The sequence below is a fragment of the Gadus chalcogrammus genome, chromosome 20, assembly GCF_026213295.1.
Source record: "Gadus chalcogrammus isolate NIFS_2021 chromosome 20, NIFS_Gcha_1.0, whole genome shotgun sequence".
NCBI lineage: Eukaryota > Metazoa > Chordata > Actinopteri > Gadiformes > Gadidae > Gadus > Gadus chalcogrammus.
The window spans coordinates 6,686,474-6,702,390 of NC_079431.1; the positions used below are offsets into that span (position 1 = coordinate 6,686,474).

General features: G+C 43.2%; 2 protein-coding genes across 7 annotated transcripts in view; one reads left to right on the forward strand and one right to left on the reverse strand.

Moving 5' to 3' along the window:
* The first annotated feature begins 50 nt into the window (after positions 1-50).
* On the forward strand, positions 51-14,537 carry LOC130373309 (signal transducer and activator of transcription 1-alpha/beta-like). Of its 2 annotated transcripts, none has more exons than XM_056579706.1 (24): positions 51-562; positions 970-1,100; positions 1,320-1,464; positions 1,769-1,867; positions 2,250-2,303; positions 2,555-2,633; positions 3,018-3,112; positions 3,734-3,885; positions 4,124-4,276; positions 4,381-4,464; positions 4,950-5,009; positions 5,097-5,126; positions 5,239-5,329; positions 5,923-5,964; positions 6,193-6,276; positions 6,575-6,676; positions 6,964-7,096; positions 9,083-9,123; positions 9,620-9,696; positions 9,826-9,962; positions 10,730-10,906; positions 11,091-11,139; positions 11,324-11,504; positions 11,733-14,535. In XM_056579706.1, the coding sequence occupies exons 2-24, from the start codon at positions 970-972 to the stop codon at positions 11,796-11,798; spliced, it is 2,262 nt and encodes a 753-aa protein (XP_056435681.1). In that variant the 5' UTR covers positions 51-562; the 3' UTR covers positions 11,799-14,535. The 2 variants fall into 2 exon arrangements, with proteins under 2 accessions (XP_056435681.1, XP_056435682.1); XM_056579707.1 differs by having other exon boundaries at positions 174-562; positions 11,094-11,139; positions 11,733-14,537.
* The window catches only part of LOC130373310 (glutaminase kidney isoform, mitochondrial-like), a 31,399-nt gene continuing 27,241 nt past the window's right edge, over positions 11,760-15,917 (reverse strand). The window contains exons 10-12 of one of the 5 annotated variants that reach the window (XM_056579712.1): positions 15,798-15,874; positions 15,064-15,127; positions 11,760-14,602 (exon numbers count right to left, since the gene is read on the reverse strand). In XM_056579712.1, the coding sequence (XP_056435687.1) occupies positions 14,452-14,602; positions 15,064-15,127; positions 15,798-15,874 (292 nt within the window). In that variant the 3' untranslated portion in view covers positions 11,760-14,451. Of the gene's footprint in view, positions 14,603-15,063; positions 15,128-15,797; positions 15,875-15,917 lie in introns of those variants that run through there. The other 4 variants (XM_056579710.1, XM_056579708.1, XM_056579709.1 and 1 more) reach the window with 4 other exon arrangements.

Below are 15,917 nucleotides of genomic sequence, written 5' to 3' on the forward strand. Positions count from 1 at the left end.
CTTATTTAATGGACTGTAAAAAGAAAAATAAATTGTACGCGTTTTCTCCCTCTCCTTTCGTCTCCCTCTCCCTTACAGGGGAATTCCCTCTCTGTTTCTCGAGAACCACGTGATTCACACAAGTCGCTCCTCCTCTGGTTGCATTTAGAAGTGCGCTGCGCATTCAACCAGCCTAGTGACAGCAGTGGACGGTGCAGAGCAGTCCTCAAGTGGCCACCGATCTTACTGGGCAACACGGAACCAAGACGATAACTTTAACTTTAAGAAGTAGGCACAGCGCGTACTTTAGGCGTTTTTAATTTTTTGTATAGCCTATTGAAGTCGTGTGAAGATCAGAGTGGAGTAGGTGGGGAGGAGTTGAAGTACGTACAAGAAGGTACATCGTTAATAGTTAAAATCAATTGTCTAATAGTTCATATAATAGGCCAAATAGTTCATTGAACACCGTCCACGGTGTGTGGGCTGGGGAACACCAGCCCACGCTGTTTGGCCCAGGCTGTTCGGACTCGCAGAGAACGCAAAGTGCGCGTTCAATGCCCATTGGATTCATCACAAAGCAAGGGTAAGTCTATTTATATTGGGTATTGAGAACGTCAGAATATTGAATGACTGCTCTATTAATAGGTGTACTCGGATTTTAAATGTGGAGGAATGTATTATCATCACCGCCGTAGCCTTATCAAAAACCCGGAACTTTATACCCCAAGCACATTAAACAATACAGCACGGCTATAGATCCAATGCACTTACACCAAGAATCTATGTTCAAATGTTCATTTGGAACAGTTTTACACATATACATTTATAAAATACAATTGAAAAAAATATGATGACTCGATTTTTTTTGCCGTGACGTCAGAAATAAACAAACGGGATAGTTCTACGAATTATAGGCCTACGAATTAAGTGAATACGATGTTTCAACCTAAATTTAAACGGATATGGATGTTTTTTTATATTCGTCGTTAGATGGCTCAGTGGCAGGAGCTGAAGAACCTTGACTCGGAGCATCAGAACCAGGTCATCCAGGTGTATGTCCACCAACAATTCCCCTTGGAATTCCGAGGCATTGCGAGCGCCTGGATCGAGGCCCAAGATTGGTAAAGGACCCTTACTCCAAAAAAAACAAAAAAACAAGTATATTCGATTAAATATTTTTCAAATCTTTTGTTAAGAACATGAACAATTCCTACTGGAAAGACAGAGACCCTTCTTAAATTTTTCCAATAGGACACTAACAACGGAGTTGTAATATTTCATCTTTCTTTCAGTTATGGTATTTACAAGATTCTCAAGGGATTTGTTTTGTGCTATTGCAGGAAATCGGTGGCAGAGGATGAGGGACTTGCCAGGGCTCGTTATGATGAGTTGCTGGACATGGTTGAGGAACACTACAGCCGTCTTGTGCAACAGAACAACATTTTAGGCGGACCCAACTATTTACAACTAGTAAACGATGCGAGGGTAGGCCAACTGCTTCCGTTCCACATGTTATCAATTCGTGTCCTCCTTTCTCTTATCAGACTAAACATATCCTCAAGCAAGGATATGTAGCCTGAGTTGTGTTATGTAGGAATAATTGCGTATCTGATGCGTAATGCAGTTCCCTTTTTCGAGACTAGTCAGTGGAAAATAAACGATCAGCACTTTGCGAAAGACTTGAAGTTTAGCAAATAAAGCGACGGGGTATTGAAGGGGCATTTGTGGGCTCGTGGCGCCGGGGCTCTGCTCGGCCTATCTTAAGAGCCGTGCTGTCTCTTCCTCTCAGGCCCGCTTCCAGGCGAACCCAGTGTACATGGCAAGGATCATCTCTCGATGTCTGTCAGAGGAGCGGAAGATCATTACATCAACTAGGGCGAATCTCCAGGTCAGTGCGGGAAGTTTGTGATTGGCCCGATGGGAGTTAATCCCCCACTCACCCACCCGTCTTCTTATTTATCTTATAAGGGTGCCGCCCATATAATTATTTGCATTTATTTTGTCAATATAAAAAAACACGGTTATTATCATCTCTTTGCTTGGCTTGGATGGGTCGGCTGAATTGGTTGTCTCAAGGCTGTTTGATGACTGCGGACACTGGGGTTCAAACAAATAACCTTTGGGCTGGGAGATGAATATGTGATTGAATCATAATCGACTTTCGTCCCCTTTTCTTATTGAAATAGTTTTTTTCGGGACACAGTGATTCATTCACTTCATGGGATCACGGCAGGTGTCCGTTTTAAATACGTAAACATCTCTTTTCCCAGGAATGCCAGATAGAGCTGGACGACTCCATCATTGAACTACAGAAGAAAATTCAGGTAGTATTTTGGATCTATATAGACACAGACTTATATAAATATGGTTGTGGGACCATCAGATTTTGAATACAGGATACTGTCACTAGTTAGGGTTAGGAATTATATTACAGTGGTTCCCAAACTTAATTTGGCCTGTTACCCCATTTTTACAGATCTGAACATTAACCACTGAACAACCCATTTTAAACCAACCATATTATTCAGTGTCTAAAAAAGATTTTTAATAACCATATCCTTTTCTTTTGGCGCAGATGGCTGATTTGAAAATCAAGTCAATCGACGAGCAGTTAGGAAAGCATGACTCCTTCTTGAAAGAGTGGCAAGACGAAGGTACAACAGGATTGAAAGGGGCTGATCTTTCTGACATCCATTATAAGGATAATAAATAAACTCTTAATGCCCCTTTCATTGCGACCAATTCCAAAGCACTTAAACAATTAGTATGTTTACATGTACGCTAACTAACAGATCTAAATCTGATTTAAGACAATCATTTTAATTGAGTAACTTGTAATTCCATGTAAACACAAATGTGGTTAATGTGTTTAAGCTACGAGATACCTTGAACAGCATCCAATGTTCATGTCATGTTAAACGATTAAATGTATGAATTCATCCTGCGCATGGTCAGAGATTCAGCACTACGTTTAGCATGTAAACAAGTTTCCGCACGTTTTATGATGGTTAGCGATTTGTGTTTGTTGTCATCTCCAGTGGAGCAGCTGAACGGATCACCAGTCTCCCTGCAACTTCAGATGAGAAAGATTGACCTAGACCGAATGCTCGAAGCTCTGAATCAAGCCAGACTGGTACACACACACATTGGTTTTACTTCTCTGATCTGTGTGAACCAACTGTCCCGTGGATCTGGAACTGACCTCAGCCATTTTGTGTACACATTGCCTCTGCTTATACAGATTTACATCAGAGGAGCTTAAAGTATTTAGAGGCACACTGTGCCGGTAATTTAACATCATAGTGGGAATGTTAGCCAGTATCAAAATGCAGGCAAATCGTTTCCACCAATTTCCCTGCATTAGACGCTGTAACATTGCCGGTAAAAGTCTGGCACGTAACTGTTAATGGCAAAAGCGCACACATAAATATACGCATATATAAATATAGATGGATGGAAGGATGGATGGATGGATGGATGGATGGATGGATGGATGGATGGATAGAACGGTATTACCAGTGCTTTGTGAATGGTAGCATTCCGCTAAAAAGACAGAAAGTCGAGCCTTTTGAGAAGCCCAAACCGCTACCTTTACCGAAAAACTTGATCTGGCATTTCAAAACCTTCAGGTGAGAAGGGGCCTTTTGTGCAGCGATTCCAATATTGATGTATATGTCAGTTGCTTTGGATAAAAGTGTCCGATAAATGTTAATGAAAACGTATTAACCTATTTGTTTGTCTGATGGCTGTGCAGGACGTGTGTAACCTGATCGGGAACACGCTGAAGCTGGCAGAGCAGGTGGTGTCCAGGGTGGTGGATGAGGAGCTGAGGAGCTGGAAGCTCAGACAGCAGCAGGCCTGCATCGGAGCTCCAATCGACACCAGTCTGCACAAGCTGCAGAACTGGTACTTTACATATGTTCATGATGACCTCGGGCTGTGATGTGTGATGACTCTCAATAAGCACTTGACCATTTAGACCTGGGGCTGGTGTTAACTTCGATGACTTTGAATAAGCACACCTCCACTGTGTGTGTGTGTGTGTGTGTGTGTGTGTGTGTGTGTGTGTGTGTGTGTGTGTGTGTGTGTGTGTGTGTGTGTGTGTGTGTGTGTGTGTGTGTGTGTGTGTGTGTGTGTGTGTCAGGTTCATGGCGGCCGCATTAGCTCTGGACAAGCAGCTCCAACAGCTGAGGAAGCTGCCGGAACTGGACCTACAGTTTCCACCCAGTGACCTCCTGTCTCTGAGGACCCAGTGTGAGCAGACCGCACATTGCCTGTTCATAAAGCTCCTGAAAAAGTGAGGACTATCTATATTATATAGGTGGCCTGTGAACACGGTCTCGTGCCATACCCTTTTCTTGGGAGTGAATAAAGTAACTGGGGGGTGGTGTTGCCTTGCAGTGCTCTGGTGGTGGAGAAACAGCCCAACTCTGCTCAGAGACCTCTGATCCTCAAGACTAACGTGCGCTTCTCAGTCAAAACAAGGTAAGGGCTGATAAGTTCCCATGTCCCATCCTAGTCTAGGTGTATCTAACAGACAAGTTTAGTGGATCACAACCATGGTAGCTTGGCAGAGATATCGTTGAACAAACTCATGGTACAACATCTGCACAATACAAAGCATTGTGTCGAAGAATTTGGACTGACAAAGCGATGGCTAAATTATTCACTGAGTGGGAATGATTTTCCTTTTGAAAGAATTATTACAATCATTTAACAATGTATCGGGTGTACATGTACCCAACACTTATCTTACTTATCTTATATATATCTGGAGAAAATATGTGAGCGCCAGGACACCGCACTACTGTCCTTCAGTTAAAATGCTGTTATAATTGTACAAAAGGTTCACCCTTCATAAAATTGCAGCTCCTGCGATTTGGATCTTGCCCTAGGCCTTAACTGATTTCTATAATATTAAGATTAAAGAGAGAGAAATATAAAATATTATATACACATTCCTTCCCCAGGTTCCTGGTGAATCACTCCTCATTTAATTGGATGCCTAAAGTTACTCTGATTTTCGACAAGTACGTAAGAGGCCTTATAGTATACAATCTTAAGTGTTTTGTGAACAGGAGCTTTGTCATCATTTCACATGCTATCTTTCTTTTAAGGGATTTTGATGAAATTGGAGCGGTCAACGGGTAGGTAAAAAGATAATAATAAAAAAATGGTAAACTATATAGTAATTAATACATTGCTTGATAGATTACAGTACTGGACATTTCTCATCTATATATTTATGTGAATTCCTAGTTTCCGGAAGTTCAACTTCAACCCGAAGGGAGTGAGTAAGACGATGGATGCTGATGAGAGGACGGGCTTGGTGGCACAGTTTGAGCGCCTGGTATTCTACTTCCTCACTATATCGCTTGGTATTTGTTTGTTCTGTGTACCATGTCACTACCTATCTCGCTGGCTTCCACTCCCCATCCTGTTGTGTGTCTACTGCAATCTTATTGGCCCCCGGGGACAAACAAAATGTACTTGTACAATGCCCACTAGTCTTTTAGCTTTGAACCGAAGATGATCAGTGAGCTTGAGGGGTTAGAGCTAGGCCCAGGATTGCCTACAGGTAGACTGAAGACATTGGGGTACCGACCCAGAACCCCCTACTACCTGGCTAGTAGGGGGGGGGGTGTAACATAACAGATAACATCCCTGTTAAAGAGCGCTTCCCCGCTTCCCAAGCGCTTAAAGAGGGCTTGATTTTAGGAAGGTTACCCCCCCATGAATAAGGTCATATGAAGCGTTGAGTATTCTCAAAGAATACTCTTTGAGCTTTTGTTTGTGCTGATGGACTTGCTAATCACCTACTTTTTCTTTCTTCTGAATGTAAGACAAAACATGTACATCATTAAATCTCATTCGGGACTGAAGTAAAAGACGAATGCAATGGTATAATATGTTCAAAATGTGTTGTTTTTTCCCCCCCTCAAGGTACTTGTGGAAGAAAAATATAAAAGCAAGCGACAAACTGAAGTACGTTAAAATTCTGTCCAACCTTATTTTGTAGCTTTTAAATACATGCAAAACACTTAATTAATGTTTGTAAAATCATTTTGACCCAAGGCATGATTTGATCCAAGACCCCTAAATATATTAATTGTTTTGCCTTCACTCTATGGTTAGACCAGGGTTGACTCCTAACCTAGCTTTGGGCCAAGACAGGGTTCAGCCCAGGGCTAAGAAAGTGTCCTTCTTCCCCAGAGTCTCCTGGCCGTGACCGAGGAGCTGCACTCTATCACGTGTGTGATGGAACTCAAGCTGCCAGGCCTGACGTTGGACGTAGAGGTGAGAATGCTCAGTGATTTCTGGCCGTAACTTAGGATGGGGTTAAGAGTTAGCAAGTCATGTTTTTGATGAAATCAAGTCTGGTGGAAAGGCATCACAACAAAAATGTTTGGTACCGAGATTGGGCTAATCCTAGTTTCACAAATCAGACATTAGATAGAATAGTCTAATGGTCTTTCAGGTTTTTGGTTTCCTGCCCGGGATCTGTGACGTCTCCCCAGGTGATTTCTCATGATACATCCCTGGGGTTTCACACTGTGTTCCCTTCCCACTGTTTCACCCTTCTTGATTGGTGCAGACCAGCACGCTGCCCCTGGTGGTCATCTCCAGTACCGCCCAGGGCCACGGGGCCTGGGCGTCCATCCTGTGGAGCGCTATGGCGGCGGACCTCCAGCCAAAGGTGGGTCTCCTTCTCGTCACTGTGCGACCGGCTCAAGGCTGCTGCTCGGCTTTGTTTCCTGCTTCCGGACTCATAAAAAAAAAGAAAGAAGAAAACAAAGGGTTTTCCAAGCATACAATATTTGACCTGGTCTTCAACCAGCGATGTTCCGAATGATAGGAAGTCGTGCTACAACGGCACTACGACATCCTACGTTACAAAGGTTTACCGAAGGGTCTTCAAAGGTGCCGGTGGCCCCTTAGCTACCACAGTAGCTCTGTCAACATCCTGTATTCTGTTTCCTTTAGAATCTGTTGTTCCTGACCCCGCCCACTGTAACCTGGCCACAACTTTCAGAGGTGCTAAGCTGGCAGTTCCAGGCTATGAGTGAACGGGGCCTTGATGAGCAGCAGCTAGCCATGCTGAAGGACAAGTTTGTGGGTGAGTCCGCCCCGGGAAACGTTAGCTTGGCGACGCCAGATGACTTGCAAACTGCAATTAGTCTGGAACCTCTTGAATCGTTTTCGATTTCCGCCTGAACCCGTTGCGGTAACGTCTCTGGACGCAAATGGATAGGCCTATAACCAATCATAGCAACGAAACGTGCGATGCAGCACTGAGCGAAGAGAAAGAGACTTCTTTCTGTCATTTGTGCTTATTTTCTTGGAAAAATAACGTTCAGTTCTTTAAAGGTCCCATGACATGAAAATCTCACTTTATGAGGTTTTCTAACATAAATATGAGTTCCCCTAGCCTGCCTATGGTCCCCCAGTGGCTAAAACTTGCGTTTGGTGTAAAACGAGCACTAGCTGTTCTGCTCGCCTTTGGGAAAAAACGGAGGCTCAAGTGCGCTGATTTGGAATGTCTGTGTTTAGGACGTCATCAAGCATGACGACGTCCTAAACGTCATCATGCTCCTCCCCTTACTCTGCCTGGCCCACCCAGAGACGTTGGCCCGCCAATGAGACTCGACCGTGCAAGCGCCACATGTGTGTGTGTGTGAATACACACACTGTAACGCAAGTGTTTCTTGTCGGTTCTTTGACGTGTCTTGTATTTCCACAAAAAGACTGTTGTGGGGGTTATCTGAGCTATGGTTGAGAAGGAATTGGGGGAAAGGAACTTTGGCTTTGACTGGCTGAAGTACATGAACTGCGACATGCCGCCGGTTGCCGCGAGGCACCATCGCCCGGCAGCGGGCAGCCGGCAGCAGGCAGCGCGCGGTTCAGTCGACTTCAGGTTGATGTGAAAGTGGAAGAACCAGAGACGTCGCAGAACCCGACAAAGTCATTTGTGATTCATAATATCGTCTGGAGGCGCACACAGCTTTTTGCCATGATAATATGTATTATATGATATAGATATCTATGTATTATATGATATTATTTAGACATAGAGCTCCAGGACTGTAACGCAAGTGTTGTACACTTCCTTGTTATTTGGATAACCGTTCTGCTTTTGGTGTTATGGCGCATAACACGTCGGACTCTCGTCTCTGGTATTTCTACAACGAGACTCGTATTGGGGGTTATCTCAGCCAAGGTTGAGAATGAATTGGGGGGAAGGAACTTTGGCTTTGACTCCCTCAAGAACATGAACCACGACATGGAGGAGAAAGGGATTGTTGGCGGCGAATGTCTCCCGCTTGAGCCCCGCTGAGGGACCACCGCCGGAGGCGGAGGTGCCTAAGCGCTGCCCGGCAACGGCCCCTTTCTCCTCCTTGTCGCGGTACAGTCTACTTCACATTGATGAGGACGTTGAAGAACCAGGAACGTCGGAGAACCCAACGCGGTCGTTTGAGATTCATAATATCGGCTCACACAGCTTTTGGCTGTGATAATATATATTATATGATATAGATATCTATGTAGGCTATATGATAATATTTAGATATAGAGCTCCAGGACTCCCGTGTGTTCTAGAAGATTTACAGAACACGGCTAAAGGCTGTGTGCACCTCGCCATTGCGATACATCCACTGTAAACAGAGCGCATGGTACCGTGGCTGCAAGCTGCTCAGGGCCACACCCCCACCCTCCTCCTTGACCCGCCTCGCTCCTCCTCATTTGCATTATAGCTACAGACACCAAAACAGCGCATTTCGGGGAAGCTCAATGTGCGACTGGCTCGGAGTGGCTGTAACTCTGCACCACGGCGGAATTTCGGGAACGTCTTTGAATACTGTGTTAGTTGCCCACTTATACCTAATATTAAAGAATACATAAAATAGCATGTCATGGGACCTTTAAGTACTGTCTCGATAGCGTAGTCAACAGACCATTCTACATCAGCGGCAGCCAACTTTGTTGTCGTTAAAAATGTGTGGCACAATGTTAACACTTTCACGTCCAGCAAATGCGATCTCAGTCTTGACATTAATTCACGCATTCACTCTCACACGTGTCGCACTGCTGACTGTTTCCTCAGATGAGACCGATGGCCTTGTCAGCTGGAACAAGTTCTACAAGGTAGGTTGTTCTCATGTCCTCTTCTGTTGACTTTGGTTTGAGATTATAAATTTGTCGATTTCAAGAATAAACTCTGGCGTACCACCTACAGTATCCTGGTAGTACGCGTACCACAGGTTGGAAAACACTGAGATAGGCTATTCGGTTCGGGTGAGACTACATGCATGTTTCAAATGATAACTCGTGTTTGGGGTCGACGAGGGACGGCCAAATTAAATGTTTGCCTGCAGAGTTAACCCTTCCTGGGGTCAAACCGATCCCACACTTTGGATTTCCTACCCTACTTAGCCTACTTTCTAGTAATAACCACATGTCAACCCTTGTTTGTGACCATGAGTGTCTGATCTTCATAGAAATAGTCCAGCCATACAGGATTGAACACACATCTCAATGATAGAGTGACCTTGATGCCTTTCAGACTTCATACCTCTGTGTTTTTGTTTGTGCTGCTGTTGCTATGCTAACCCTTGTGTTGCCTATGTCTGTCTGCGGCCAGTGTGACGCCACCTGGGTTTGGATCGAGGGCATTCTGAGCCTGATTAAAAATCACTTGTTGTCGATTTGGCGTGACGGGTAAGAGTTCTGAAGAACGTCGCTGGATCACACTCGCACCTCAAATCATTCATATTTTTAATGAATACAGTTCCGTATGGGGAATTACCGCATAATTATTGAGTTATTGAGTATTATTGATATCATCAGGCACATCATGGGCTTCATCAGTAGGGACTCGGCCATCGTGCTGCTGAAGGACAAGCCCCACGGAACCTTCCTGCTGCGCTTCAGCGAGACCAAGGAGGGAGCCATCACCTTCAGCTGGGTGGACCACTCCACGGGCGGTACGTCCTGCCTCACCCCAAAGAGCCTATTAGGGCTGTGCGATTAATCAAATTTTGATTGCAATTTCGATTTTTCCGATCTCGATAACGATCTCCAAACTAATATAATCGAGTTTAAACTAATTTATTTATTTTGTATACATATTTTATTCATTAAATGTTTTATAGAAATTGTAGAAAGAGCTGGAAACATATTTGTATTTATTTTCGATTATAACATTCTCTATTTCAACATTTTGTGTATTTTTAGAAAAGGAAATTTCAAAGTTCATAGGTACAAGCCCTAGAGTGTATTAGACCTTTCTATTACAATTAGGGCATTTAGCAGACGCTTTTATCCAAAGCGACTTACATCGGTTAATGCACAAATTGACACACCGACGGCAGAGTCAGCCATGCAAGGCGACTGCCAGCTCGTCTGGAGCAGTCAGGGTTAAGTGTCTTGCTCAGGGACACATCAACAGTCAGCTAGGAGGAGCTGGGGATCGAACTAGCAACCCTTCGGTTACAAGGCACTTGCTCTACCTCCTGAGCTAAGCCGACAACTGCAGGGTTCTAATACAGCCGAGGTCCTACGTGGTTCAAATGTCCACAGTATGCCTGCAGGAATCCTTGAGCAGGAGTCCTTAACCCCGACCTGATCCTTAATGGGTTGAGATGAACTGAAAGCTGTGTTTGAGGAAAGCGACTGCTGAATGACACGACGACACGTCAACCTCACACCTGTGCCCTGCCTCTCCTTTGACCTCTGCTTGTGCCCCCGTCAGCGGCCCGCGTTCACGCCGTGGAGCCCTACAAAAAGGAGCTGTCGATCAGCAACCTGGCCGACATCCTCCGACACTACCGTCTCACAGACCCCAGCAGCAGGAGTGTGAACCCTCTGCTCTACCTGTACCCAGACACCCCAAGGGACGAGGCCTTCGGGACGTACTACACCAAACCAGGTAGCACGGCTAGCTTCCCCACTCTGGCCAGACAGCCAATCAGCTACGATATTACAGTAAACCGTGTAGCGTAGCACACGCAGCTTCTTGATTCTTATCCAGATTAGCAAGGTGCCAAGATCAAGTCATGGGAACTGAAAAACGATGTACCCCTTAACTGACCTTTGACCTTTTCTCGCCACAGCAGAAAACACTGATGGCTATGTGCTGAGGAATTCCGGACATTGGTCAGTGTAAGTGACATAAAACGCGTCTAACTTTCGTGATTAAACCCTGCAGTGAGCAGGATAGTACAATAGTCAGTAGGTAAGCTGTATACTGAAGACCAAGAAGATTTGCCTAACAAAAAACAAAAGCTTCCTGATCGCATAATGGACTAAATGGTAAAGGGATGTTTGGCTGCTTGCTGCTCTCCAGGCACCCTACTCCCCCTCCTTCACCTGAGGAGAACCGCAGCATGGAGTCCAGCCTGAACAACATGGACTCCGGCATGAACAACATGGACACAAGCCTCAGCAACATGGACCCCAGCATCAACACGATGGACCCCAACATCAACATCAACAGCATCATCGGAAACATGGACTTCGACACTACGGTAATTAAGTTGAACTGCCCCGAAGAAGCAGAATGCTTTTTGATTTTTGTTGCATATTCGTACATTACACTGTGTATAAAGAAAATCTATTCTTTGCCCTCTCCGCCAGTAGTTCTGAAGTGACACACATTTCCCGCCTGGGATGAAAAACCAAAGTATTTAAACGCATCTTATTGTACGCTGCAGCGCACCATTTGATTACAGTCTTTCTTTTGCTTCTGTCCCTAGATGGAGCTGTTCCCTGAGTTGTCTGACATGGGTGGACCACTGCATGGATTCCGGCTTGACTATTGAGCTGCTATCAGACGTGGACTGGACCGACCAGGGCAACCTGTCTCCGTGGTGATGACCTCATCCCCTGTCGACCGTTTGATCGGGTTTCTCGATTGGTATTCTCAACTGTATTGGACAACTGTTCCACACTGTAACGTTTTCGAAGAGAACAATTTTTAATGAGCTACTGACCAAAAATCATCCGACATAAATCAATCATCATAGCGCATTCCTCAGCTGACCTAGGGATCTCCCATTTTGAATTCATTCAACAGAAAAGTATTTTGTGCTTTAACATGTTCTGCATCTATTCTTTGAATGCAGCCATTACCACTAGTGATCAACACACACCTCTATGGGTCGCTGTGCGTCCGTAAAAAACTGCCTTGGAGGAAGAACAACTTTTTTGGGGTTAACCATTTAATTCTATCAAATATACCACGTTCTCTTAAATATTTGTTTGAAATGTTGCCATTTTAAGGGCTGTGCATTTTTAAGGCTCTTAGAAACGTTTAACGTAGGCATCCGAGCCCATATGCACTGCAGTACTCTTATGTGCTATTTTCTTCCTTTGCCGTCAGTGAATATTAATGTGCGGAAAGATTGAAATAGGAAGTGACTGCTGTGGTACTCCATATCATAATCATATCATCTCCTGGTCGCTTCGTTATATCGTAGGTGAAGCTTTACATTGTTCTCTGGTTTGATCGATTTCTGTGTATTTTAACTTCGAGACAGAAAAAAAAAACAATGAAGGTGCAATTTAGTTTTTGTTTATTAAAATAAACGTTGAATATATGTTCCAAAAGCAAATGACATCTGTACTGTACACTCTTTTCAGGAACTAAAAACAAAGAATACTGTACATCTAACATTCTGATATTTCCGTCTCTTATTCAGTTTGTTATTGTTTAATCATCCAAAAATGTCACAAGCCAATTATCAACGATACAAAACATTACCATAAAACAGACAAACAATTAATTTAAAGCTACAAGTTCAAAATAACATTCAGATGCATCTTTAACGCCATCGATTATATTAACCTCCGAAGAAGTACATTTTAAAGGTATGGCTGCACAATATCAACTATAAATTTTGCCTTTAAACAGAATGCAATTAATGCATTTAATAAGCTTCAATGTAAGATATTCTGTAATACAGGATTCACAATTAACACAATGTATTTGTTTTTAAAGTTGACCTTAACAATTTTGCCCCCATCATTTCACTCAAGCCCAGACATAACAAAAGCTAGTTACAAATGTAACATAGTTATGCACGTTCATCTAGTAAACACACACACACCATTTGATGCACAGCAGTGATAGAGGCCTTGTATTGCCATATTGCTAGTTGTGATCAGAATCACATCTGCAGCGTAATGTTGTCCATGTAGCCCTTTTTGTTGCACTTGACTTACTAATTAGGCTCCTGATTCCAGAATTCAGGAAAGACCGTTTCTTACTGATCAAAATGTGGACGTCAAACCACGCCAGCTAATTGGTTCTCATTCTTATCAATAATTTCCGAGTTGTGTTTGGTTCGAGGAAGGTAGCACGGACAAACCAAAGCCGAAAATGGCATCTTTAAAAGTGTTTACATTCAGTGAAAGGAATCAGTTGCATTTGTCAAATTTATTGATAAATAAATATTCAGGGGTTGTTTATTGTATTGCTGTATTACAGGAGAGTAAATTAAACTGATTCTAAAAGTGCTTGTCCTCATTTTCTAGTACTGCTGTTTAACAAATGTCATTCTTTTCTAAGGTATATGCCTCAGCTGTGTCTGTTTCAGAGCATAACAAAAAGGCACACCCTTAAATGACTAAAACACCTGGAATGTTAGATCTACGCACTAGCAGACAAGTTTATATCCGGGATTGGTGTTTGCCATCCCTGGGGGAATCTCATTGAACAGATTAAGTAATATGTGTACTTCAAAGATTTTTTATTTTTTTTATCAAGCGTCGGTCCAAATTTTAAATGAGTTAAATACAGTCATTTAATTCTAGTTCAAGATTTGATGACGACTTGAGCAGCTTACACAAGGGATTTTCCCTTATAAGAGAAACCGACTTCATCTGGTTGAATCACGGTTACCTTGCACATCTAAAAAAGCAGTGGAGTGCCTGTATTGCACGACAGAGTGTACGTGAACGGGCAGTATATGATACGAAACATCAGACTGCCGATATACGGGTGTGACAAAGCTACTGTTTAGTTGACCCACTCTAGAACCGAATTTGGAAGAGGACACCGATCTACATCCTGATAGTTCAGTGGTTCAATAACAATAAATATGTACTAATCTTATATAGTTTCATAATAGTGTACGATTACTTTCCAATAGTATTGGTGCATTTCCTTCACACATAAAAAAACGTGGAGTTAAAGGTCACATCTGAAGCAGAACACATCCAGGAAAACTATAACATTACTGAAAGAGAACTCATGACAAACTACAATGTATATTCTATAATTGCCTCTATTTTTACCCAGTTAAACCCTGTCAAACGAAAAACGACCAACAACGAACATTCGTCTTCTCTGAGAGAGATGGACCGTTGTTGTGAATACAGACCCACTCCAAATAACCCAGCACTCATTTGGTCCATTTTACTGCGATATCTCTCGGCGCTACAGCGCCGCCACCTCTTGGCCCGGGGGTGGTACTACAACAGACCGTCTAGGTTTTTCTCCGCACTCTCCTTGGCGTTTGTGTCTGATGCGATTGGATTGTATTTCTCGTGGAAGTCCTTCAGGATAGTGACCACATCGTGGTGACCAAAGTGCAACGCCTCTTCCATTGGAGTGTTTCCCCACCTGGGGTCAAGGGAGAAGGCCAGGATAAAAACACAAATGTTAATAATATGCTATTGTAAAGATACTCATATTAGTCACATCAACTTGGACTTTAACTATTCATACTATCTTTAATCACACACTCCTATTTTGCAATTATCATCTCAATATTTCATATTCAATTTGCAATATTCCAGCATCTGAGAGACTTATTGTTACATAGTTTAGTTCCAACTACATTATTTCTGTGCAAATATATAATTTTCTGTATTTCACTCTTTATGTAAATTCATATTTTATATATTAAAATAACTCAATTAACGGTTCTTGCCCCCAACACCATAGTACACCTTCTGTATCAAAAAATGTAAAAGCTGCTTCGGGTGAAAGCGACTGCTGAATGACTAAATAGCGAAATCGACAAACGCAGACAGACCGGAAGTGGACAAGGTGGACAGGAAGTGGAAGAGGGAGGGTCCTACCTGTCTTTGGGCACGGGGTTCACCTTGCACGCCTCCAACAGGAAGCGCACGACCTCCCCATGTCCTGAGAACAGCATGACACACAGTTATGGGATTTCAGGCCAACTTAAGCCCCTTTCAAACATGCAGTCAATTTTCCGGTAGATTTCCTGTATGGGGTCGTGTGTGAATTTAATCAGAGATCGATAGTCTGGGAAATGTGCACGGATCACTGCCTGTACGACTGTGTTGTGTAGGAAAGAAGTCACGTCCCCGGTAGGGGAACGTAAAGGGTCACGTTGACGCAAGACACTTTCACTTGGAGGGAGCAAACCAATCACAAAACCCCGCTGGGGAAGTACATGAAATCGCAGGCTTTTTGTGTGCCGTTTTTTCTGGGACAGGTTCCAAAATTAGGGAGCTGCTCAAAGTCTGCAGGTCTTATGGGGAATGGCAGTAGAGTGAGCGATCCAATCACAAGACTCCTCTTAGGTGTGTGTGTGTGTGTGTGTGTGTGTGTGTGTGTGTGTGTGTGTGTGTGTGTGTGTATATGTGAGTGTGTGTGTCCGGTAAAAGCGACAACTAAAATAATCAATCAGTAATGATGATGGATTATATCATTATACTCATATTATAATAATAAGCATTATAAAGATTGTATAATATGTGTAACGCTATATGACAATTAAACATATTATATCATATGTATGATGATTATAATTATAACTACATTGATTATGATAATTTTTAATTACCTTCTGCAGCTGCCACATGAAGAGCTGTCCTGGAGTCATAATCCCTCTGTTCCATATCAATCGACGATAAAGCAAACCTACACAACCACAGACACTTAAATCAGACTTCATGTTGCAGAG

Bases quoted from the DNA above. Each gene is read 5' to 3' on its own strand.
- LOC130373309 (XM_056579706.1), top strand. From the start codon at position 970: ATGGCTCAGTGGCAGGAGCTGAAGAACCTTGACTCGGAGCATCAGAAC. The intron at 1,868-2,249 runs GTCAGTGCGGGA...CTCTTTTCCCAG, and splicing joins CAACTAGGGCGAATCTCCAG to GAATGCCAGATAGAGCTGGA. The intron at 3,886-4,123 runs GTACTTTACATA...TGTGTGTGTCAG, and splicing joins CTGCACAAGCTGCAGAACTG to GTTCATGGCGGCCGCATTAG.